This window comes from Panthera uncia, chromosome D1 (genome assembly GCF_023721935.1).
Source record: "Panthera uncia isolate 11264 chromosome D1, Puncia_PCG_1.0, whole genome shotgun sequence".
NCBI lineage: Eukaryota > Metazoa > Chordata > Mammalia > Carnivora > Felidae > Panthera > Panthera uncia.
The window spans coordinates 59028456-59054354 of NC_064808.1; the positions used below are offsets into that span (position 1 = coordinate 59028456).

General features: G+C 37.1%; 1 protein-coding gene across 3 annotated transcripts in view; it reads right to left on the reverse strand.

Moving 5' to 3' along the window:
• Nucleotides 1-25899, reverse strand: part of NARS2 (asparaginyl-tRNA synthetase 2, mitochondrial) — a 131605-nt gene that overhangs the window by 58620 nt on the left and 47086 nt on the right. For all 3 annotated transcript variants that reach the window (XM_049619836.1, XM_049619825.1, XM_049619846.1), the window contains exon 6: nucleotides 15921-16015. In XM_049619836.1, coding sequence (XP_049475793.1) covers nucleotides 15921-16015 — 95 coding nt within the window. The remainder of the gene's footprint in view (nucleotides 1-15920; nucleotides 16016-25899) is intronic.

Sequence of the window (25899 nt, forward strand, 5' to 3'; positions counted from 1 at the left end):
ACTACACTGTAAAAGGTGAAGTGTCAGGCTCCTGGAACCATAGAAGGGGCATAGCAATCATCTACTTCAAAGAACCAGAGAATCCAGAACTCAGTGATGTCTCATTGTCAACATAGCTGACCACAGCTCTTACGGTAGATTATGACCTGATCTGCTCTCAGAGTTTATTTCTGATTTGGTCTTCAAATTCTGAAAGGTATCTTATTTTTGTGTCCTAATCCCTTCCTTCATTCCAAGGTACTGGTATAGTTTAACCTTCTGACCTGTCTTGTCTTGTGAGTTTTGAATTCTGGCAGACTCACTATTTGTCTCAGTCTTCTGCTTTGCATAAACGCCAGCGCTGTTACTCTTATGAAACTGGCTGCCTGCTATTTTTCCTGGTTACAACACCTTGGCTTCTTTCTTTATAATCACCCTGGGTTCTACAGGTTCCAGATGTCATAACGACCATCATCACAGCACTTACCATTTCAGCGTCAAACTGTGATAAACACTGGGCTGCACACAGTATCTAATTCTCACAAGAGCTCTGCAAGGTGGCCATTACTATTCATCCTTATAGTTAGGAAGTGGAGCCTCAGATAAACTTACAAAACTAGTATGTATAAAAGGAGAATGCTAATTTGGGGCACGTGGGTGGCTCAGTTGGTTAAGCCATCTGACTTCAGTTCAGGCCATGATCTCACGGTTCGTGGGTTCGAGCCCCACATCAGGCTCTGTGCTAACAGCTCAGAGCCTGGAGCCTACTTCTGTGTCTCCTTCTCTCTCTGCCCCTCCCCTGTCTCTCTCTCTCAAAAATAAATAAACATTTAAAAAAAGAAAAATGTGTTTTTTTTGTTTTTCGTTTTTTTTTTTTTTTTAAGGAGAATTCTAATTTAAGTTTGACTATATGACAATTTGCTTGGACAAATTCAGCACTTTCTGGTAGGGATAACATTATCTCAGTAGCGACTTCACTCTGTAATAGCACTGGCAACCTCTATGTGTCAATTGACAAGTCTGTCCCATATTTTTAACATTCTCCTTGGTGTCCAACACAGTTACATACCATCTGGGTAAACACTAAAATTATTACCGAATAAATGAGTACCCAGAGTTATTTTTAGGTAGAAGAAAACAAGCTAGGGGGGAAAAAAAGACAAACGACACAAATTTTCTCTGTTCCCAACCCAACCTAAATTCTACAAACATGTAATAAACAGATTTTTTTTCCCCCCTTCTCCTAAAAAAGTAATTAAACCCACCAGAGCAAAACAGAATTTGGACAAGATTACACAGTAATTGTAGACAATAATAATATCAGTTTTGCTCTTTATAGCTCCAATTACCGTCCATAATGCTTAAATTACTACAGATTAATTGATACCTCATTATAGTAACCTGTTAGACAATGCTAACAGGCATTGCATTTTATGCAAAATGAGTTCTCTTTGTATCATTCCTCAAAGGACTGACTGGTAATTTTTTTTAACTCACAGCAAACGTGCTTATTTCAAAGGAATTCAATCCTTTAGATATTTTGCTCAGCCAGACCTGAGATAAAAGAAGAATGGGGCTGATTCTCTGATACACCTGAAGTGGAGAAAAGGAAAATTAGTAACAGCCTTCACAAAGGAATGCAATACTAGAAATAGGTAGAGAAGCCCATGTTTAGACTTGCAAGGTGGTATGCTGATACTGCAGAGTTAATAATGCGTTAGACAAAGGCACTAACTCATCACACAAATAATGCAGAGCCTAACGAGAAATGAAAGTAAATCATTACCACTCAAGCTAATAAAAATGAAGTTCAAATAGTAAATTGAGCACAGATATTTATAGGAGTCCCCCTTCTACTTGCTAGATGGGGTAATGCCCGATTCATGAATCATTTCATAAAGACAATTAGATCTTAAAAAAAAAAAAAAAAAACCCACAGATATTTACATTCACTCCTTCCTGAGACAATCTTAAAATAATAATAAGTTAAAAGGAAGAAAGGGGAAGAGGGTCTTCAGGGGACAAGAGACTTCAACCAATCTTTGGTTGAAGAAAACAGTTGTTGAGTGATGACCAACATGTCAAAGTCTGGAAACCATTACCTAGAATAGAGAGTTAAGTATGCTGCAGAAGACAGGAGGTGAACCGCACACAGAACCTTGGTGAGGCTGGAGATGGGGGAAATGGAGATTCACTGATTGAGTTTACATACGGAACTGTCAGCCCTCTCACACTTCCCACAGAATGGCTGGAAGCCAGATGTCGCCATCAACCAGGGAAGAGTCTTTCTCCAGGGCAGTAGTCCTCAGCATCATTCTCACCTGATAGGTTTGTCATGACACAGATTGCCGGGCCCCACTCTCACTGTTTCTAATCCAGTAGTGGTTGCCAGGGGCTGGGGAGAAGAGGAATGGGTGGTGCCTACTAATGGATAAGTAATGAAGTGATAAAAAATATAAAATTAGATAGTGGTAATGGTTGTGAAAGAGGACCCAGCTGTGCTTTAAACTGCCTCTATTTTGACTTCAGACTATACTTTCTAACTGAAGTTCTTTCCAGCTTATCTTTTCACTCAGGCAAAAGACCCAATGGGCAAAGCATCCCGTGATGGGAACCAAAACTACCCCCCTGAGCACTGACTGCCCTGACTTCGGCAAGCCCCCACATGACTGACTCCAAGACAGTGACCGACCTGATCTTTACCGCCCACCTGCACACACTCACCAATCTTTGTCCCACATCTTCCTTATATGAACCTGCCAGTATTTTCAGCACATTGGAGACAGCCTTTGGGATATTAGTCTGCTATTTTCCCAGCATGGTCCTCACTGATATAAATTCCTGTCTTGTTTCACCACCACCTGTCTTTCCGCCTTTGGATTTTGCCAGCAGCAAAGGGCTCAACCTGGTCTGTTTGGGACCTCCAAAGCCATGTGCTCCTGCACCCTTGGGCCCTAATTACAGTTGCACAATTTTGCAAATATAGTAAAAACTACTGAATTATAAATTTTAAAGGGTGAATTTTATGGTAAGTTAGTTATATCTCAATAAAGCTTTTCTTTAAAAAATCATTTTACTCATCTGTACACAGGGCTCTAACCAAAGCCCAACAAATAGATTGGAAAAAATTTTAAATCATGTCTCCCTTTTGTCTTTCCTATGCTAAACTTATTCAGATTCTTCAACCATTTCTTTAGACCATGATGTCTACATCCCTCTCATCCTGGCTGTTGCCCTAAAGTCAGATAGGATACGAAGTCACAACCTTTTCATACAAAGTTTAATAAAAGATTATAAGTATTTGGAAGCAGATAAGGGAACAGGGCAGAAAAGCTAGACAGTTTACTAGCTTTTCATGATTTGGCTAAATATAATTCATTCAAGGATAGTGTATTACACATGACATTAAAGAACCAAAAGACATTCCACAACCAAATACAGATAACATGTACTGGGGTAACTAAAAGTCTGTATACCAAAAATGCTCTAAAGTTGTATTAACTAGATTCCTGTTGTTCCAAGAACAGAAAAGCAATAGAATCCAAACTAAATATAACAGCCAGGGGTCATTAAATATAAATGATATTTTAAAATGCACTCTCATGTAATCATTCCACTGATAAGGTTACTTCTAAATTCAATTCGACCTAGACAAGGTTGAAATTCCCTTGCCATATGCTGTTCTTGCCTCAGGACAGTCTTTTGTATATATAACAGTTACCATGCTGTGAGTTTTTTACTTAATGCCTATCATGCTCATTCGATTGTACAGGGTCATGAAGGTTGGGATCCTATCTGTTGTGTTCATCTCTGTATCCCAGCACCTAACCTAGTGTTTGGTACACAACTGACTCTCAACAAATATTCAGTCAAGCTGAGATTGATTTTTGAACTCTGAATCAGGCAAATGATAGCAAAAGAAATTATGAAGACAAAGAGGAACATGATAGTTTGAGGAGTTTGTGGGCTAATTGGGAGATAAGCATATAAACAGGTAATTACAAGTTTTTTATAAATAGGATTGATAGAAATCCTTTCCAACAGGTATTAAAGTCTTGATTCTGTATTAATAATGTTACAAAATTAAACAGTCCCTAAATCCAAAAGCTCAGAGTCTAATCAACAGAGAAAAAAAATCAGTGATTCCAGTGTTATAAAACAGAATAAAGCAACATGGATGTACAAAAGAAGCACACTTAAGCAAGTAAGATGTGGGGGTGGGAGTGGGGATCCTGGGAGAGACTTTTTTTTAAGTTAAAAAAAATTTTTTATTATCTACTTATTTTTGAGAGAGAGCGCAAGCGGGGAGGTACAGAGAGACAGGGAGACACAGAATTCGAAGCAGGCTCCAGGCTCCAACCTGTCAGCATAGAGCCCGTCACGAGGCTTGAACCCACAAACCATGAGATTATGACCTGAGCCGAAGTCGGATCCTTAACTCACTAAGCCACCCAGGCGTCCCTGGGAGAGATCATTTTTAAGCTGAGTTTAGACGGGATAGGCAGGGGTTAGCTAGACAAAGGCCTGAGGACATTCCAGGCAGAATAACAACAAAGGCACAGAAACACCTGTATATTAAACAGGATGTGATTAGACAGTTATAAGCAGTTTAGGATAGCTGAAGCAAAACGAAGTAGATGCAAATGACTGAAAAGATGCAATGGGTGTTGAAAAAGAAAAGTTGGGGATGATATTAACACAGCTACTGGAAAGATTAACACAAACTGGAAAGAAGGTAGTACCATTTCCTGGCATCGGGAATTCAGAAGGAAAAAACAGACTGAGGGGATAAGATGATGGATTTAGTTTTGAACATGTTGAGATGGTTAAACAATAGCCAACTGGAGAAGACAACTGGCATTTCACAGGTGGGAACCGAGCAGAGATTTCACATTGGAGATATGGATTTCACAACACCATTCTTTGACCATTGCCTCATAATTGTGCAGATTTTAACCCTACCTAGCACTTCCATACCAATGACTCTTCATTGAGACCTCCAATTCTTTAAATCCACCACTTTTTCCATCATCACCCACCACCCCTACTTCCTCACTCCTTCTTGATCATGACCTTCCATACGTATCTACTTCCATCAATCTCATTTGGCAATGCCCAACCCCTGGTTAACCCAAATATTCACAATCTCTGTACTGCACCCAGACAAACTAAATATTCCTACTAAAAATGAAAAGCCTCTACACTTACTGCTCAATTTGCCTGAAATGCTCATCCGCTAGCTATACTGTACAAATGAAGAAATTGGTAAGGAGATAATGAATTTCCTGAGTCTTTTATACAAATAGTCTGTGAATTCATATTTCTACCAAAAGTTATTTTTTTTCCTTTTTAAAGTTTATTTATTTATTTTTGAGAGAGAGAGAGAGAGAGAGAGAGAGAGAATGCAAGCAGGGGAGAAGGAGAGAGAGAGAGAGAGGGGGGGGGGGGGGGACTCCCAAGCAGGCTCTGCACTGTCAGACCCTGACATCGCACCTGATCTCACAAATAGTGAGATCATGACCTAAGCCAAAATTAAGAGTCGGACACTTAACTGACTGAGCCATCCAGGCGCCCCCAAATAGTTAATTTTTAACATACATAATACACTAAAAAGAAATCTCTTTGCTTTAAGGTCCCATTATCATATCAAGAGAACACCATAAAGAACCACCATTATTCATTATTCCTATTTCATTATTCATGAAATTAGGTAATTAAAGATCTCAAAGTTTCATGGTGATATCTTTTCCATGAAATAGAGTAAAAGAAGTGATTAATATATATTTAACTCTGGTGTGGGCTTGATTTTATAGCAGAAACTATACAGACAAATTTGGAAGAATGAGAATTCAATTTACCAATACTTACTAAATATCTACTAATTTTAGTAGACATAAATATTTAGGATGTTTATAATCTGAGGTAGACATGAAAAGAACTAAAAACTGGCTAAATGTTAAGAGGATCTTTTTTCCTTTAGGACATGAGATAGGTGAGTACTGTAAGAAAAAAGAGAAAAATAATATTTGAGAAAAGCAGGGAAGGACTCAAGGAGAAAGTCTGCTTTCAGTTGAGCTGTGGAGAAATGAGATATGGAAAAAAAGCAGTCTACTGCTACAGGGAGGGGCATTAGAAACAGGCACGTGCAAAAACATATAGAATGAATAAAATAACTATAATCAAAAAACTCTTGAAAATCAAAGAAGTATAAATTAACAAAGTTCAGATAATCATCTAAGCATCAAGTGGATGAGGAATGAGAAAGTTCTATGGGATGGGAAGACAGTTTCACACTCAATTATAAAGGATACCTCTGTAACTCAGGTTCACATGTTGACATCCTTACCACAGCCACTTAACAGGATGAGTACATCCTGAGTATGAATGTTTCATGGCTTGTGAGCTCAGCATGTGAACTGATGAGATGACCCACGGGAGTGAGTTTAAGATTGCTCATACCAATCACAAAGCAAACAATCAAACTAGAAGAAAATCAACTTGAAGTGTAAGCTGATTCCTCCTTGTCCCCACAATGGAAACAGCTGATTTTTTCTCATTAAAAAAGTAATAAATACTAGTTTTTTGGATCTGAATAAAAGACAAACTTAAAGAAGAAAATAAAAATTAGCAGAGATGGCCACTGCTTATTAGTTGAACACTGATGTATATCTTTCCTGCATACACATGCATACACATTATAAAAACCTGGAATCACATTCTACTTTCTGTTTCATAACCATTTTCCCCCTTTTAACAACATGGTGTAAAGCTTTATCATCAGTTTTAAAAGCTGTACAGTAATCCATTGTCTGGATGATTCATAATTAATTTTACCCTCAGTTCATTGCCAAGGTCCATTATATCTAGTTTTAATTTTTAAGTTTCTTTGTTGAGCAATGTGTTGTTATTTTGAAAGAGAAAGTTTTTTTTAAATTTTTTTTAAAATGTTTATTTTTGAGAGAGAGAGAGAGACAGAGTTCGAGCCAGGGAGGGGCAGAGAGAGAGGGAGACACAGAATTTGAAGCAGGCTCTAAGCTCAGAGCCCGACACGGGGCTCGAACCCACGAACTGTGAGATCATGACCTGAGCCGAAGTCGGACACTTAACCGACTGAGCCGCCCAGGCGCCCCGAAAGAGGAAGAACTTTTAAAGAAAATTTTAATTCCAGTAGAGTTAACATACAATGTTATATTAGTTTCAGGTGTACAATATCGTGATTCAACAGTTCCATCCATTACTCAGTGCTCATCAAGATAAGTGTACTCTTAATCCCCATCCCCTATTTCACCCACCCTCCCACCCACCACCCCTCTGGTAACCATCAGTTTGTTCTCTACAGCTAGGAGTCTGTTGTTGAGCCGTTTTAACTATTTCTTAAATTAGCACTTCATGATTTATACTTCTTAAAAGTTATATTAGTTTCCTAAGGTGGTCATAACAAATTACCACAAACTGCTGGGCGTAAAAGCATACACATTTATTCTCTCACAGTTATAAATGCTAGAAATCTGAAATCGAAGTGTTGGCAGAGCCATGCTCCTTGTAAGGTTCTAAGGAGGAACTTTCCTAGTTTCTGGTGCCTCTCAGCAATCTTTAGTATGCATTCCTCAGCATCACTCCTATCTCTGCTTCTGTCTTCACATGGTCTTCTTCCCTCCATGACTATCTCCTCCATGTCTCTGAATCCAAACACCCTTATTTCTTTTGAAAGATAAGAGTCAGTGACTTTAGGCCCACCCTAATCCACTATTTTAATTTGATTCTATCTGCAAAGATCTTTTTTCCAAATCAGGCTGTATTCAAGGGATTTCTCTTTGGGGTACATTAATTCAAGCCACTACAGATGTCATCCAAAAGACAGAGAAATTTGTACTACTTTGTTCAAATAGAATAAAACTAACTGAATCCTTTCATGAATCTAAGATGCATATAGGGTTTAGTGATCTTATTTTCCCTATATATTTAAAACATTTTGCTATTTCATCATCCTATAAATTATTTCATCATTACTCATCAATTACTCCTAGTTAGGTTAAAAAAGAGTAGAATATTGAAAATAGAAGAATGGTGGGTGCCTATGACAGACACATAGTGGATAAGAGGAAGATACAGAATGAGATAAATCAGCACCATTATATCATCCTCAGTTTTCTTACCGCAGTACACACAGAATTGTGTCATCTGTAAGAAAAGCCTGGAGACAGTATTGTTAAAGTCTTTTTGTAGTTTTCAGAGAACACAGTTGAGAATTGAGATCTTTTATTCTTCACTCACAATGACAAAGAGAAGAAAAATGATAAAGATGCTTCATAAATATTAGGCAAGCCAGGAAATGAATGCAAAGAGACAGATAGTAACAAGCTAGTCTCTAGTAATAATGGTAAAATTGGTTGTATATAAGTGAAATCTCAGACAATGAGCCTACACAGATAACGATATCCTAAATGAATTTTCTCAAACCCAAGAACCGATAAGGGAACAATACATTTTTAAGGGCAAAAAGGAAACATGATATTTTTATCCAATTAGTTATTCTACAGTTACGACTTCATCATGCAATGATATGCAACAAGAACTTGGATCATACCATTCTGCTGAAAGGGTATGCAACAATATTGTTTCATCATTTGTGCATAAGAATTTACTTGATATGGTTAATAAATGAACAAAGGCTGAAGGCAAGGATGTATACAAAGGTGTTTGGAGGAAATAATATCATGTAGAAATAAAAGAAGTTAAGTGACTTGATAATTGGTGTTCACGAATCTAAAAATAAAAATATTTTGCAATTATGGATCAAAATAGATGGCCACACTTTCTTCAACAAGATTATGAGCTATCCTGTTTTCAAAAGTATTACTTTTTGGGGCACCTGGGTGGCGCAGTCGGTTAAGCGTCCGACTTCAGCCAGGTCACGATCTCGCGGTCCGTGAGTTCGAGCCCCGCGTCAGGCTCTGGGCTGATGGCTCGGAGCCTGGAGCCTGTTTCCGATTCTGTGTCTCCCTCTCTCTCTGCCCCTCCCCCGTTCATTCTCTGTCTCCCCCTTTCCCCAAAAAAAAAAAAAAAAAAAAAAAAAAAAAAAACGTTGAAAAAAAAAAGTATTACTTTTTGATGATGAGAGTGCAAGAACCAGAAGTAATAATAAGCTAGACATTATTAAAGAAGTATTTGAAATCGAGAATCTGTATTAAGTATAGATATATTTCTGGTTCATGCCATAGCAGTCAATAAATAGCTACATTCAAAGTGCTGTGTCTAGATGGGGTATTTTTAAAACCCAGAAAAGTGGGAATAAAAATTGAGGTTTGCTACCATCATCAAGACAATGAAAAACAACCCCAAGAATCAGAAAAAAAAAATTTGTAAATCATATATCTGATAAGGGACTTATATCCAGAGTATATAAAGAACTCTCACAACTAAATAATAAAAGACAACCAAACCAAAAAAAAAAAAAAAAAAAAAAAAAAGAACCAAAGACTTAAATAGACATTCTTCCACAGAAGATATCCAAATGGCCAACAGGTACACTCACCATCAGTAGTCATTAGGGAAATGAAAATCAAAACCATAATAAGATGCCATTTTGGCACAATAAAAAAGACATACAGTACGAGTTGACAAGAATGTAATGCAGGCACTGTGGAAAACAGCCTAGCAGTTCCTCACAGTTCCTACCATGTGACACACAGGTTCCATTTCTAAGTATCTATCAAGAGAAATGGTCACACAAATATTTGCACTCAAATATTCACTATTCGCTATCACTATATTCGCTCTTACTAATAATAGCCAAAAAGTAGAAATAACCCAAATGCCCATTATTACCTGCTGAATGTATAAACAACTATAGTATACTCATATATGTTATTTGGCAATAAAATCAAATGAAATACTACTACATGCTGCAATGTGTACAGACATTGAAAATATTATGCAAAGTGGAACAAAATATGATATACTATGTATTTCATTTGTATGAAATATCCAGAATGGGCAAATGCACAGACACATAAAGTAGACAAGTGGTTGCACGGAGTGGGAGGGAGGATAGAGGGTAAGTGCTAATGGAAAAAGTTTCTTTTTGGATGACAAAAATATTCTTAGATTATGGTGATATTTGAACTGTGAAAATACACTAAAACCCATTGAATTGTATCCTTTAAAATGATAAATTTTATGGTAAGTAAATTATCTCTCAATAAATCAGTCTGTAAAAATTTGGGTTTGCTATGTTTAAATTCTTATTAAAATTCTAATAAAGTTGATTTTCACTATTTCTTTATTTTTGCTTCTGAAAATTATTCAGAAGATGGCTTAAAAATATTTATTAAAAATAAGGTGAATTATCCCCAGATGGTAAAAGGTGATGACTATTTTCTTGGTACAGTGAGGGTTAATCAAGCTTCCTAAATGGATATTTAGATTATTAGTAATTTTCCCTAGAGTAAATAAAGTTGCTTTCAACATTTTTGTTTATACATCTTTACAAAGTTGTAAGATCATTCTCTTAAGAAAAATTCCTAGACATGAAATCCTTGGTAAAAGGTATTTCTATAGAGAGGCTCTACCAATTTATATTTCCAACAGCAATGTTCAAGAGGAAAACATGTTTTATCCTGAAATATGCTTGCCTGCATAGCTTACTAAAAAAATACATAATAAGGAAAAAACACCTGTTAACAAAACACCAAAAGCAAAAAGCAAAAGCAAAACAAAACCAACAAAGAAAGAAAAACAATAATAATCACGGGTGCCTGGCTCAGATCATGATCTTGTGGTCTGTGAGTTCAAGCCCCACATCCAGCTCTGTGCTGACAGCTCAGAGCCTCTAGCCTGCTTCAGATTCTGTGTCTCCCTCTCTCTGCCCCTCCCCTGCTCACACATTCTCTCTCTCTCTCAAGAACATTAAAAAATAAAACAAAAATAAAAATAAAATAAAATAAAATAAAATAAAATAAAATAAAATAAAATAAATAAAATAAAATAAAATAACAATAATAATCAAAAGCTGTTTCAAATACATGAGGTTGAATATTTTCCTTATTCTGGCTTTAACTGACAAGAAATGTAAATTTTTATTACATGACATTTCTGAACATAGGTTTTGCAGTTTAGTATTCCTAATTTTCTCAGAATAAATATGTCATGTATAAGTTATATTTAGAGGCAGAATATGATAAAAACACTTAGCTTTTCTTATTTAAAAAATGTATTTATAGCTGTGTCTACTGAGGGTGTAGAAGCAATAATCCCCCTAGAGCAGCAAGATACCCAGTGACTGAGTCTTGGTTTCTAAAATAACACTTTCCAGTAAAAGGAACCAAGTCTCTGAAGAAATGGCTGATTCTGTGTCTGGGTAGGGAAAATTAAAAACCTAGGATAAATGCCAAAACTTGGGAGCAACCAAGGTATCCCTCGGCAGGTGAATGGATAAACTATGGTCCATCCAGATAACAGAATATTATTCAGCACTAAAAAGAAATGAGCTACCAAGCCCTGGAGAAACCTTGAATGTATACGACACTAAGTGAAAGAAACCAATCTTAAAAGGCTACTTACTCTACGATTCCAACTATAGGACATTCTGAAAAAGGCAAAACTCTGGAGGCAGTAAAAAGAACAGTGGTTGCCAGGGATTAAGAGGGAGGGAGTGATAAATAGGAAGAGCACATTTAGGTCTTTGATCCATTTTGAGTTTATTTTTTGTGAATGGTGTAAGAAAGTGGTCTCGTTTCATTCTTCTGCATGTTGCTGTCCAGTTCTCTCAGCACCATTTGCTAAAGAGACTGTCTTTTTTCCATTGGATACTCCTTCCTGCTTTGTGAACGATTAGTTGGCCATACATTTGTAGGTCCAATTCTGGGTTCTCTATTCTATTCCATTGGTCTATGTGTCTGTTTTTGTGCCAATACCATACTGTCTTGATGATTACAGCTTTGTAGCAGAGGCTGAAGTCTGGGATTGTGATGCCTCCCGCTTTGGTTTTCTTTTTCAGTATTAAAAATAGAACTACCCTACGACCCAGCAATAGCACTACTAGGAATTTACCCAAAGGATACGGGAGTGCTGATGTACAGGGGCACATGCCACAATGTTTATAGCAGCGCTTTCAACAATAGCCAAATTATGGAAACAGCCTAAATGTCTATCAACTGATGAATGGATAAAGAAGATGTGGTTTATATCTACAGTGGAATACTACTTGGCAAAAATGAGAAAGAATGAAATCATGCCATTTGCAGCAACTGGAAGGTATTATGTTAAGTGAAATAAGTCAGTCAGAGAAAGACAGATATCATATGTGTTCACTCATATGTGGAACTTGAGAAACTTGACAGAAGACCATGGGGGAAGGGAAGGAGAAAAAAAATAGTTACAGAGAGGGAGGGAGGCAAACCATAAGAGACTCTTAAATAGAGAACAAACCGAGGGCAAATGAGGGGTTGGGGGAGAGGGGAAAATGGGTGATGGGCATTGAGGAGGGCACTTGTTGGGATGGGCACTGGGTGTTGTATGTAAGCAATGAACCATAGGAATCTACCTCCAAGCCCCCCAAAGCCCCCCCAAAACACTGTACACACTGTATGTTAGTCAATTTGACAATAAATTATATTTTTAAAAAATCTAAAAAAATAAAATCACCTTTTTGCACCAAAAAAAAAGGGAGGGGGAAGAGCACAGAGGACTTTTAGGATAGTGAAACTATTCTAAATGATACTATAATGGCAGATACATGCCATTATTACACATTTGTCCAAAACAATAGAATGTACACCACCAAAAGTGAATCCTAATGTAAACTACAAACTTAAGAGTATTAATAATGTGTCAGTGTAGATTCACTGATCTAAACAAACAAACAAACAAACAAATAAATAAATAAATAAATAAATAAGGGGTATCTTATAGTACCAGAGGATAAGGAAGTACTCAAAAAACAAAATGATAGGGCATGTCAAAAGGATATGAGAGTTGATATGAATGAGTTGCCAACAGCTAAAACTACAAAAGTTTGAACAACAAAATATGTAACAGAACTAGAGTATAACCCAACCTATAAAATAAATACATGAGTCCCTCCTGATATAAGTGAGTACAAAAATCACTAAGAGGGAAGTGGTAACAAATGTTCCATACAGAAGAATTCCAAATACCCTACCTTCTAGGAGGTGATGCTTAATTCCATCTCCCACCTCCCTAGAGTGAGGGTGGGCTAGACCTGGTGACTTACTTCCAAAGAACAAAGAAAGGGAAAAATAGTATATTTTCAGTGGAGAAACCCAACAGACACTATTTTAGCCAAGTAATAAAGGTTAATAATATTAATATTAATAAAGGTTAACATGGATGTCACATACCCCCTGATATCAGATCACTTCACCTCTATAGTACTCTTTCCAAAAACCCATATAACCCCAGTTTAAATATGAGAAAAACATCAGACAAATCCAGACTGGGATACATTTCTACAAGTCATGAAAAAGAAAGAAAGACTGAGGAATTGATACAGACTAGAAGAGACTGGGGAGGCATGACAAACTGGATCCTGGAAGAAGAAGGCACTGCTGGAAAACATGAAATCCAAATAAAGTCTGGAGTGCAGTTAATAGTAATGTATTAACATTGGGTTCTTAGTTTTGTCGGCTGTATCATGGCAATGTACAATAAATAGTAAGAATGGGGGAAACTGGGCAAGAGGTATAAAAAAGTCTGCACTATCTGTGCAACTTTTACATATTTAAAAATTGCTCAAAATTAGAAAGTTTATTAAAAACAACAACAAAATTAAACTTTAATATGGAGCCATAAAACCACTAAACCAACATAGATATTTTTTTGAAAAATGTTGACGTTCCAAATTTAACTACCATTTACTCCATTTTGAAAGTCCACTAAATAGGGGTGCCTGGGTGCTCAGTCAGTTGAGCATCCGACTTCGGCTCAGGGCATGATCAGGTTTGTGAGTTTGAGCCCCGCATCAGGCTCACTGCTGTCAGCACTGAGCCTGCTTCAGATCCTCTGACCCCCAATCTCTCCCTGCTCACACTCTCTCTCTCTCAAAAACAAAACAAAATTTGAAAGTCTGCTGCATAAAATGAAAGAAAAAGCAGAGGGAAGAGTAACAATTTTTCATTGGAGATTAAATCAGGCATTAATCTGAAACATGAGGTACTGCATATTAATAGTCCTAGAACTATGCATATTCAACTAGATACATTTGACTGACTTATTAGAAATACTTCAAAACACATTAAACAATACTGAACCTCCTCTTCTGCCAATTTAATCTTCTGTCAGGTTTCTCTGTACACTGTGTTCTATGGTTCATTTCACGTTACTGAGAAAGAGGAAACATATTTAATCCACTAGTTGGTATTATAATGGCAAACACTTGGTAAATTTGTATCTTTCATGTATTAGGACGTTTCTGAGGGGAAGGTACTTTGCCATTAACTTTATAGATAAAAAAAAAAAAAAAGAAAACCAAAAAATTAAGAAAGATTATGCAAAAAACTTGGACGTAAGGCCAAAATGTAAATAGTGTGTCCTTTCAATGGACTATGAGGACACAGACCCGTTCAAATGTTATTTAATTGCTTATCAGAAAGTACTCTGCTCTATTATTCTATTTACTATTGAATTAAATATCCCAGATTAAGTAAATTTACATGTTAACTTGTAGATTTTTGTCTAGTAGAGCTGCAAATCATTTCTGTCAGGTAGAAGAGAAAATTGCAAATTAAAGAAATGGTGTCTAGGACATTATTAACCAGTTTGTAACTACCCTAGTAATCTTATTCTAAAATTCCTTTCTTAAATTGCCTATGAATACACAGCTCTTCAAATGCTCTCTGAACTAGTCTTACTCCTTTACTTGTTCCCTCAGTAATTAATGAATTGAATAAAATATTTGATACATGTTCAGTTTATATTTGTATGAGGCATGATTTTAATTAAAAAAAATTTTTTTTTAACGTTTATTTATTTTTGAGACAGAGAGAGACAGAGCATGAACGGGGGAGGGTCAGAGAGAGGGAGACACAGAATCTGAAACAGGCTCCAGGCTCTGAGCTGTCAGCACAGAGCCCGACGTGGGGCTCAAACTCACGGACCGCGAGATCATGACCTGAGCCGAAGTCGGCCGCTTAACCGACCGAGCCACCCAGGCGCCCCTTTAATTTTTTAAAATTATGCTTTGAAAGGCATACGGAATTTTCCATGACATGCTTAACATGACCTTTTCCACACACAGCTCTGCAAATCCTACACTCTCACAGGGCTATTACAATAATAGGTTTTCTGCACAGTATTCTGATAGTCTTGTTAATTATCTGGTTATTAGACTTATCAAATAACAATTTCTGTCTCAAAGATAAATCAGAAAAAAGAATCTAAGTAAAGTATATGTTATTTTCAAGACCATGTGATCTGACTTCCAAGACTTTCTGATTTGTCATATGTCGCTCCTGATGGTTCTGTGGGTTAATTTTCTATATTTAAGCCAATTACTTAAAACATTTTTTTCTTCCATCTGTTCCAGGTACTACTTTTTTTGTTTTTGTTTTTTTTTAATGAAAGGGGCTAATATCTGGCTCTGATGTGAACTAAAACTGCCTTTACTTTCATAAACATGATTAAGTACACGTAAATTGTGAGATTTATGCAAAAAAAAAAAAATTAGCAGAAAGAAAAAAAAGCACAACTTCATCTTTCCAGTATTATATTTTTCACTAAAACCAGAAGTCTAGACTACTGTATTTTTGGAAGAAACCTGGTTATTGTGAAATCTAAATGTACTCTGGTGAATTCAAGTGAACTAATTATAAACACTAATTTCAATTTTTAGGTTTTAGCATTGGGAAGAAAAGCATTATTTCACTCTTACACAACCCATAATCAGTAGTCTATTAAAGCAAAAGAGAAAGAAAATTCTGTACCCTGACATCACTTCTAGGTGAAGTTGTCCTGAAACAGTTAAGAAAGCAGGAACATTGAAGAAATTCTCCTCAGGCACCTTAATTTTACTTGAAGGCTGCAAATGAAAAACACGAACCACAAAAAGCTATGAGATGTTTTGTTCTACTTTTTGCATTCACATACATGCCACAACTAAAAATTACAATGCAATTAAACATATGTGAGGACAAGTCATTTTCTTAAAAATAGAGGCAGTTCTTAGTATACTCTTAAAAGAGAAGATGCCTACTTGGAAAGTGCTAAGGTCAAGGAAGTTTGCTCTGTATTTTCAAAAAGTACAACAACCAAAGGGCAAAGTACTTCTGTCACAAAATACATTTCTGCATAAAAAGTATTTCTGATTGATGGGGCGCCTGGGTGGCTCAGTCGGTTAAGCGTCCGACTTCAGCCCAGGCCATGACCTCACGGTCCGTGAGTTTGAGCCCCGCGTTGGGCTCGGTACTGACAGCTCAGAGCCTGGAGCCTGTTTCAGATTCTGTGTCTCCCTCTCTCTCTGACCTTCCCCCATTCATGCTCTGTCTCTCTCTGTCTCAAAAATAAATAAACGTTAAAAAAAAAAAAAAAAGTATTTCTGATCGAGAGACAAGCCAAAGTAAGAGATTATGAATTAAAATTTTTAAATGTGAAGAATTAAATAATCTCTTAAAATTCTGACCTATGCTTGAGATTTGATTTTCTCAAGGGAATAGCCTCTAGAACATGTGTTGTCCTATTATTAAATTTTATTAATAATGCTTTTAATGCAGATTTTTATAAACACAGTATACACTTTTATATACATTATTTCACTTAATTTGCACCACAACTCAGAGGTAAGAAGAGCAGAACCCTATCTTTAAAAGATATTGGGAGCAACTGGGGCACCTGGGTAGCTCAGGTGGTTAAGCGTCCAATTCCTGGTTTTGGCTCAGGTCACGATCTTGTGGTTTCGTGGGTTTGAGCCCCACGTAGAGCTCAGTGCTGACAGGGTGGAGCTTGCTTGGGCTTCTCTCTCACTCTCTCTCTCTCTCTCTCTCTGCTCCCCCCAACTTGTACTCTCTCTGTCTCTCTCAAAATAAATAAATAAACTTTAAAAAAAAATATTTAAAAGATTGGGAGCAATTAGATTTAAAGATCTTTACAAATTTACAAAAGAGGGTGCTCATTCTATTTGAAACAGGTAGGAAACAAGCCAGGCAACATTTATAACAAGCTAAAAAATTCTCTGAAGGTCAACACAATTTAAATAGTATAGATTTAAGAAAGCTTCTGGATCCAGATATGACTATTATACTCACTTTTTTGGGAGAAAATTAATTTACTTATGCTTGTACCTCAAATTGTGCATTTGTTTGAAAGTGTTTTGGTGTAACAGTGCAGTTACTATAGCAATAAAGCCTATTTTATTTTGTTTACTTATATTTTGAGAGAGTGTGTGCAAGCAGGGAAGAGGCAGAGAGAGAATCCCCCCAGGCAGGCTCCATGTTCAGTGTAGAGCCCCACGACCATAGGATCACCTAACTGAGCCACCCAGGTGCCTGAAAACAGCCAATTTTAAATACACAATAGAGAATGTGAAACTCCTTTTAAGAGACTTAGTATCAAATACTGAATTACAGAAATACATGAAACAAAGGCCTCTTAGGGCACGTGGGGGGCTCAGTTGGCTCAGCATCTGACTCTTGATCTTGACTCTGGTCTTGATCTCATGGTCAGGAGTTTTGGCTCTGTGCTGGGCATGAAGCCTACTTTAAAAAAAAAAAAAGAAATAAAGAGAAATGAAGGCATCTTATTTAATTCCATTGGTTCTAAAAATATTGCATATCATATATAGGCATATATGTATATGAATGAGAACTCTAGTGTAAAAATTACCAATTAAAATCATTCATTTATTTTGTAATTACTGGTTATTTTTCAAACTTACTTTGAAACTGGTCCTAAACGTCCTATCACTGCTTTTTATTTTTTTTTAATGTTTGTTTATTTATTTAGAGAGGTGGTGGCGGGGGGGAGAGGGACAGACAGAGACAGGGAGAGAGAGAGAATCCTAAGCAGACTGTTCTGTCAGCATGGAGCCCAAACCCATGAACTGAGAGATCACGACCTGTGCTGAAAAGAAGAGTTGGGCGTTTACCCAAGTGAGCCACCCGGGCACTTCCTATCACTGCTTTTTAAAAATCCATCTCTGAATCCCATATTCACTGAAAGGACGTTGTTTCCAGGGACTTAAGTACTCAATACTAACATATTTGCCCTGACATGTGTTAGGATTTCTAATAAAAAAATATATTTCCTCACTCTTTACAAAGCAATTATGATTCAAATAAGGTCCAGCATATTTATAAGAATATTATACTTTCTCCTTTCTTTCACCTCTTTAGTCTATAATTTGTATTGATGTTTTACCTCAACTCCTCCTTAAGTGATTTCTCTCATTTCCTGTACATATAAAAAGTTTAGTTTTTATGACTACATTTTAGTCTTTTACTTATTAGCATTTGTACAAAAAGGAATCTGGTCCTCTTACATCTCTTTAATCCAACTTATTTAAATAGGTAAAACATGTCACTACTTCATTATGCCTTCTAATATCATATGTACTCACATACTGAAATTCATACTATGTTTTAAAAATTACTTCCTTTTATTTCTCCTATTCACTACAGTTTATACGTTACATTGATTTTTTTTTTAATTTTTTTTATGTTTATTTATTTTTGAGACAGAGACAGAGTGTGAACAGGGGGGAGCAGAGAGAGTGGGAGACACAGAATCTGAAACAGACTCCAGGCTCTGAGCTGTCAGCACAGAGCCTGACGTGGGGCTGGAACCCACGAACCGTGAGATCATGACCTGAGCCGAAGTCAGACGCCTAACCGACTGAGCCACCCGGGCGCCCCTTAATGTTTATTTATGAGAGAGAGAGAGACAGAGAGACAGAGAGAGAGAGCACAAGTAGGGCAGGAACAGAGAGGGAGACACAGAACTCTAAGCAGGCTCCAGGCTCTGAGCTGTCAGCACAGAGCCCAATGAGGGGCTCGAACCCACAAACTGCAAGATCATGACCTGAGCTGAAGTCAGATGCCCAACCGACTGAGCCACCCAGGCGCCCCACATTACATTGTTTTTTTTAAACTTCTCTATGAATTAAGTTAGATTACCTATACATTTTACTTCAGAATGTTAAAGAGACATTACAAAACATTTTAAAAAGGAATTACTGAGAGTGATGTTGGCAAACATGACAGGATGGGTACCTCTGAAGGACTGTCCCTCCACAGAACAACTAAAAATAATGAGTAAAAACTGTCAGAATCAACTGTGGGAACTCTGGAAAACAGTCAAAGGTTTATAGCAACCAAACACATGCTGAATTAAGAGAGAGGAAACTTAAAAGTGATAGACTCCACCCAACAACGGCAGACTGCACATTTGTCTCAAGTACACATGGAATATTGTTGAGGACACCACATCCTAAGACATAAAACACATCTCAATAAACTAAAAAAGACTGAAATCATACAAGTTTTTTTTCCTTGGTCACAATGGAGTGAAACCAGAAACGTTAAATGGTGTAGTTGCTTAGGAAAACAGTTTGGTGGTTCCTTAAAAAGATAAAGAATTACTATACAACCTACCAATTCTACTCCTAGGTATATACCTGAAAGAATTAAAGCCGGGTAGTCAGGGCACCTGAGTGGCTCAGTCAGTTAAGCATCCAACACTTGGTTTTGGGTCAGGTCATGATCTCACAGTTTGTGGGTTCGAGCCCTGCGTCGGGCTCTATGTTGACAGCTTGGAGCCTGGAGCCTGCTTCAGATTCTGTGTCTCCCTCTCTTTCTGCCCCTCCCCTTCCCTCTTGCACGTGCATGCACTCTCTCTCTCTCTCTCAAAAATAAATAAAACATTAAAAAAAAAAGCCAGGTACTCAAATACATACGTGTACCTTAATGTTCATAACAGCACTATTTGCTATAGCCAGAGGTGGAAACAATTCAAATGTCCATTAATGGATAAATGAACAAAATTAATATATGCAAAGAATGGAATAATATTCAGCCAGAAGATGAAATGAAATACTTATATACACATTGAAACATGGCTTACCTTGAACACGTTATGCTAAGTGAAAGTAAGACATAAAAGGCCACATATTGTATGATCCCATTTATAAGGAAATGTCTCAAAGAGGTAAATCCATAAAGACTGGTGAGAGCTATGGGTCTGGAGGAGGAAGGAGAAATGGCAACGGGCAGGAGTTTTCTTTTGGGGTAATGAAAATGTTTTGGAACTTGATACAGGTGGTAGTTATATAACATGATAAAAATGCATTAAATGCCACAAAATGTACCCTTTAAAATGGTTAATTATGTTATATGAATTCCACCTCAATTTTTTAAAAAGCATATATAAACAAGTAACTATTAGAGATGACAGGGTCAAAAACTAATAACACTGCAAATTTAAGATTTGTAATCTTAAATACTCGTTAGAAATGAAGAATAAAATATACCAATTATGCATCCAATTTGTGACTTTGCCAGTGGGTAGGACTTCTTTAACAAGATCCACCAAATCCAAATGATAAACTGAAATATGGACAATTATGTTTTAGTTTTTTAAAAATGCTTTTATTTATTTTTGAGAGACAGAAGCAGAGTGAAAGGGAGGCAGCGGATCCGAAGCAAGATCTGCACTGACAGCAGAGAGCCCAGTGCTAGGCTCAGACTTACAAACCATGAGACCATGACCTGAGCCAATGTTGGACACTTAACCGTTCCACTGAGCTACCCAGGCACCCTGACAAATTTGACATTAGCATTACGGATTTCTATTTAATAAAGAAAGTATATAAGCAAAGTCAGAAGAAGAATGACAGATTAAGAAGAAAATGTTTTCAGGGCACCTGGCTTGCTCAGTTAATAGATAATGTGACTCTTGATCTCAGGGTTGAGTTTGAGCCCCATGTTGGGTGTAGAGATCACTTAATAATAAAATCTTTCAAAAAAGAATAAAATATTTTCAGCATCTAATATTGACAAGTGATTAATGGACAGGATATATAAGGGCCTCCTGCCAAGAAAACAAGAAAATATGCCGCTTCCCAACTAGGCAAGGGATATGAAAAGAGATTTACAAAAAGGAAAATTCAAATGGCTAAGATGAAAGAGGAAACACTCAAATTCATTACAAATTAAAGAAATGCAAATGAAAATAAGGCATTTTAAGAAAAATTCATTACATTTACCAGATTGACAAAAATTAGAAAGTTGTTTAATGTCAAGTGTAGGTGTAGACTCAGGGTACGATAGGCAGATTTCTAAGATGCACCCCAAGGTTCTCAACCCCAGCTTTATTTAGTCAACCACTAAGGCAGGAACTGCCAAGAAGGGATTTTGCAATTCAATTTCCAGATCAGAGAACACATGCAGTAATTTCTCTGACATCTGCCGTAGCAACATTTATCTAGATACGTCTACTGAGGCAAAGGAAAGAAAAGCAAAAAAACAAAAACAAAAACAAAAAAACCAAAAACTATTGGGACTACATCAAAATAAAAAGCTCTGCACGTGGAAGGAAAAACAAAACTAAAAGACAACCTACTGAATGGGAGAAGATATTTGCAATAACATATCTGACAAAGGGTTAGTATCCAAAATATATAAAGGACTTATACAGCTCAACACACAAAAACCAAATGGTATTCCCATTAAAAAATGGGCAGAACACATGAACAGACATTTCTCCAAAGAAGACAACCAGATGGCCAACAGACACATGAAAAGATGCTCATCATCACTTATCATCAGGGAAATGCAAATCAAAACTACAATGAGGTATCACCTCATATCTGTCAGAATGGCTAAAATAAAAAACATAAGATACAACAGGTGTTGGCAAGGATGTGGAGAAAGAGGACACCCTCTCTTGCAATGTTGGTGAGAATGCAAACTGGTGCAGCTACTCTGGAAAACTGTATGCAGGCTCCTCAAAAAATTAAAAATAGACCTCCCCTACGATCCAGTAATCGCACTGCGGGGTATTTACCCCAAAAATACAAAAACACGAATTCAAAGTATACATGCACCCTTATATTTATTGCAGCATTATTTACAATAGCCAAACTATGGAAGCACCCCAAGTGTCCATCGACAGATGAATGGATAGACAAGATGTGATAGGCGTGTGTGTGTGTGTGTGTGTGTGTGTGTGTGTGTGTATGTATGATGGATTTATTATATTGTAACAGTGGGATATTATGTAGCCATTAAAAAGTATGAAATCTTGCTATTTGCACAACATAGAGATACAGAGTATAATGCTAAGTGAAATAAGTCAGAAAAAGACAAATATCACGGGATCTTACTCATTAGCAGACTTTAAGAAACAAAACAAATGAGCAAATAAAAGGAAAAAAGAGAACTATAGAGAAAAGAACCATAGAGAACAAACTGATAGTTACCAGACAAGTGGGTGGGGGGAGGATGGGCGAAATAGAGGATGGGTATTAAAGAACACACTTGTGATGAAAAAAATAAAGCAATGAGCAAAAAATTAAAAAAAAAATAAAGTGAGATGATACTTATTCCTCCTGCCTTACAGTTTATTTACTAAAAGGTCCCCCAAATACAAAAATAAAATAAAGTTCCAAGTCAGATGGCCTCAAGATGTGGAGATTTGCTGGGTGTTCCCAACCTAACCACGTGAGTCCTTTAAAAGCGGAATTTTCTACAGCTGGTTGCAAAAGAGGAAGTCAGAGATTTGAAGAAGGACAAGGATTCAACAAGCTGTCACTGGCTTTGAGAGAGAGAAGGCCACATGCAATATATTCCTGGATATATATTCCAGAAACAAGTCCCTTAGGGAATACACTGAAGACCATTTATGCAGCACTTTTTTCCTGGGTGTAACTTGGAACTGGACACAAGCAAAGAGCCCTTAACTAGAAGAATGAATAAGTAAAATGTGGCAGGAAAATACCACTGAATATTTTGCACCAATGAGAAGCAACAAATAAATGTACCTACAGGGACAGAATTTCAACAGAGTTAAATGGGAAAAAGTAGGAAACAGAACAAGATGCATGGTACATTATCATTCATGTAAACTAAAAGCACATATAAAAGATCACTCATATTTTATGAGACTATATACACAATAAAAGATGACATATCAACAATATTAAAGTGAGTACCTCCAAAAGAGAAGAAAAAAGAATGGGAGAGGAGATTGGAATAAAGAGGAAAAAATAAAACAAGAAAGGGACTATGTTGAATTGTGTTTTGCCAGCTTGGCATTACTGTCCCCATCCAAACTAAGGACTATGTTTCCTAAAATTCCCTTTCCTGCCTGGTTCCGGGTTATAGTTGGTCATCTACTATTGGAGAGGCAAGTGCAAAAGATTTGAGAGGAGAAAATAAAGCTCAAGTCGTGACTCTCAGAAGACTGTGGCAGTCTGCCCCAGTGACACACATATACTGAAGGGCTGGGTGATCTCTAGTTTCTAGCTTTTCTGTACTACTGACCAATAGTAGCTCTAAGGCAACCACCAAGTGCTGTACTGCAATTACTACAGAGTTAGGTTAGATTAGATTAGATTACATTAGATTAGATTAACTGAATTAATGGCTTCAATTTTTCACACCTCTCTGTATTGGCACCCCTTAGTATATCACACCCTAATTCTGAGTTTGGCCATGTGACTTGTTTTGACTGATGGTATGGTAACAAAAATTTACAAAAACAGTAGCTGTGCATTTCCACATTCTTTCTTGGACCTATGCTACCAAACAGATCATGCCCTGATTAGGCATGTCTGAGAGACATGTGAGGTCATCTAGATTGGCCAGTTTCCAGCTAAACCATCAGCTAACCAAGTCCAACTGAGATCAGTATCACCCAAATGACCTGTAGACTCATAGGAAAGAATAAATGGTTTTGTTACAAAGTAATATGACACAAGTGCCTTGGGAAGACCAATAACGACAGTGCACCATGAATGAAAATTATGTTTAACTGAACTCAATATTGCTGAGATTAAAAGAATACACATTCGGAGGTGCCTGGGTGGCTCAGTTGGTTGAGTGTCTGCCTCTTGATTTTGACTCAGGTCATGACCTCACCGTTCTTGAAATTGAACCCTGTGTCAGGATCTGCACTGACAGCTTAGAGCCTGCTTGGAATTCTCTCCCGCTCTCTCTGACCCTCCCCTGCTTGAGCGCTCTCTTTCTCTCTTTACCAAAATAAGTAAACATTTAAAAAGAAAAAAAGAAAAAAAGTAAAAAAAGGGGTGCTTGGGTGACTCAGTTAGTTAAGAGTCCAACTTCGGGTAGTGGGATTGAGTCCCACATTGGGCTCAGCACTGAGTACGGAGGCTGCTTGAGATTCATTCTCTCTCTCTCTCTCTGCCCCCTGCCCCACTCACCTGTGCTCTCTCTAAAAAACAAAGCAAAACAAAACAGAAAACCAAAAAACAAACCCTAAAATACATTTAAAATAATGTATTTTTTAAAGTAGGACTCTGAGGTACTATCAGCAGGTACTCAAATGGTACATGGGTTTTATTCCCTGTGTATTCGTTTTTTTTTTTTCCACTATCTTTTTTTGACACAGACTTCATTTATTATTATTATTGCTGTTGTTTTAAAGTAAGCTCTATGCCCAATGTGGTACTTGAACTCATGATCCTGAGATCAAGAGTTGTATGCTCTAATGAATGAGCCAGCCAGGTGCCCCATTCTCTGTGTATTCTTTATCACATAAACATTAATGATTTTATCTTTTGTCCTATGGTGGCATGGATTCCTTTGATCGGCACCAATAAAAAAATTTAAAAAACAAGAACAAAGTATGGAACAAAGTCAAATACCAGGAAGAATGTTGGTGGTTACACTGCACTACCTGTAATGAAAACAGTTGAGGGAAGGCCAAGAGAAGAGAAGGCCAAATGATCACTGAGTTCTTTGAATAGGGAATGAATTTATACATCTTAGTATATTAAACACCTAGCACAGTGCCAGAGACCAGTAATTGTTCCAAAAATGCTTGTTAACCAAGAGTGATGTCAAGTGTGAGTGGAGGGAGTTAGCCATCAGAAATCAAAAGAGACGAAGTCTGATAAAAAGAAAGCAAGGAAAGGGGCGCCTGGGTGGCTCACTTGATTAAGGGATTGACTCTTGATATCTGCTCAGGTCATGATCTCATGGTTCATGGGTCCAAACCCTGCATCAGGCTCTGTGCTGACAGCACGGAGCCTGCTTGGGATTCTCTCTCTCCCTCTCTCCCTGCCCCACCCCAACTTGCACCCTCTCTCTCAAAATAAACAAAACATTAAAAAAGAGGGAAAAAAAAACAAGCAGCAAGGAAAGCACAAAAGGCATATGTAGCACATTTAGCCATAAAAGCTTCTAGCAAAGTGTCATGGCTTTGCTGGTCTAAAAGATACCTTTGGGCACTTTTAGCAGTATGTTTGTTTTCAAACATAGGTACTGATAAGCAGAATACTACAAAGAGGAAGTATTTCTTATATTAACTTTTATAATTATACTGCTTATAATTAATTCTCTGTTATTTCCTAGTAGACCTGTAAATAGATGTTTACTGTGTCTTTCTTTAATGTCACCCCAATTAACACCTACAAGAATTTTTATTTTATTAATTTATTCTTTATTTATCATTATTATTTTTTAAATTTAAATCCAAGTTACTTAACATGTAGTGTAATAATGATTTCAGGAATACAATTTAGTGATTCATCACTTACATATAACACCCAGTGCTCATTCCAATAAGTGCCCTCCTTCATGCCCCTTGCCCATTTAGCCCATCCCCCCACCCAACACCGCACAAGCCACCCTGTTTGTTCTCTATATTTCAGAGTCTCTTGTGGTTTGTCTCCCTCTCTGTTTTTATATTATTTTTGCTTCCCTTCCCTTCCCTTATGTTCATCTGTTTTGT